Raw genomic sequence first — 1,125 nt, forward strand, 5'->3', positions numbered from 1 at the left:
TATTTTTCCCATTCCAGTAAAACTAATTTAAGGGATGATGTTGTTTTGGAATATGATGTTTCAGTCATTTCAATTCCTTTCCAATTGTCGTTCATGAATGTGTTTTAGGTATCATTTTTAGGAGGCAAACACAAATAAAATACCTATTCAAACTCAAGTTAAATATAAATGTACTTGTGTTTCTCTTTCAAAACAAAATTCCACACTAAATAACAAATCTAATGGTAAACTTCGTGTGACACTTTAAAATTGATTGATCACTGTGTAATGGTGGTCAGTGTCATATTTTTCTGATCCTTTAGTGCTAATCGAATTCCATCGATGAAGTTACAATGTGCTCACTATTCTGAGTGACTTGACATCGCGTGGACTGTGTTGAGATGTTGGGTGGTTGAAAGCAGCATTTGACTCTGTAGACCGACAGGTTCTGTGGCAGTGTCTGTCATTGAAAGGTGTACCTGAGAAGTACATAAACCTTGTGAAGGCTTTTTACTCGAACACTACCAGTCGAGTGAGAGCTTATGGCGAATTGTCATCTGATTTTACAACCTCAAGTGGTGTCCGTCAAGGCTGTCCACTATCCGCATTTTTGTTTAACTTCATTATAGACCTGTTGCTGGAAATAACACTCTCGTCGACTGAATTTACAGGAATTGATCTCCTACCAGGTGAACCACTAAGCGACTTAGAATACGCAGATGACATAGTCCTGTTTGGTGAAGACGCTGGCAAAATGCAGAGTTTTCTGTTGGAACTCAGTAATAATGCCAGGATGTTTGGGATGCGTTTCTCCCCATCCAAATGTAAATTGTTACTCCAGGACTGGCCTGCATCAACACCCGAACTAAGGATAGGGAGTGAAGTAGTCGAACGCGTTGACAACTTCACTTATCTTGGAAGTCTGATCAGCCCTAATGGGTTGGTGTCTGACGAAATCTCTTAAAGGATTCAAAAAGCTCGTTTGGCTTTTGCCAACTTACGTCACCTATGGCGAAGAAGAGATATCCGTCTATCAATTAAGGGACGAGTATACTGCGCATCAGTTCGCTCTGTTCTACTTTACGGCTGTGAAACATGACCATTAAGAGTAGAAGATACTCGTAGGTTACTAGTATTGACCACAGA

At 40.0% G+C, this 1,125-nt stretch overlaps 1 protein-coding gene across 1 annotated transcript in view; it reads left to right on the plus strand.

The window, feature by feature from the left end:
* The window catches only part of Smp_156700 (hypothetical protein), a gene marked incomplete at both ends in the record, with an annotated part of 5,360 nt that extends 5,252 nt beyond the window's left edge, over positions 1-108 (plus strand). Inside the window, one exon of the mRNA XM_018795999.1 lies at positions 1-108. This exon is cut by the window's left edge and continues 328 nt beyond it. Coding sequence (XP_018650255.1) covers positions 1-108 — 108 coding nt within the window.
* Positions 109-1,125: the final 1,017 nt, after the last annotated feature.

Source organism: Schistosoma mansoni, chromosome 2, assembly GCF_000237925.1.
Source record: "Schistosoma mansoni strain Puerto Rico chromosome 2, complete genome".
In the NCBI taxonomy this organism is placed as follows: Eukaryota; Metazoa; Platyhelminthes; class Trematoda; order Strigeidida; family Schistosomatidae; genus Schistosoma; species Schistosoma mansoni.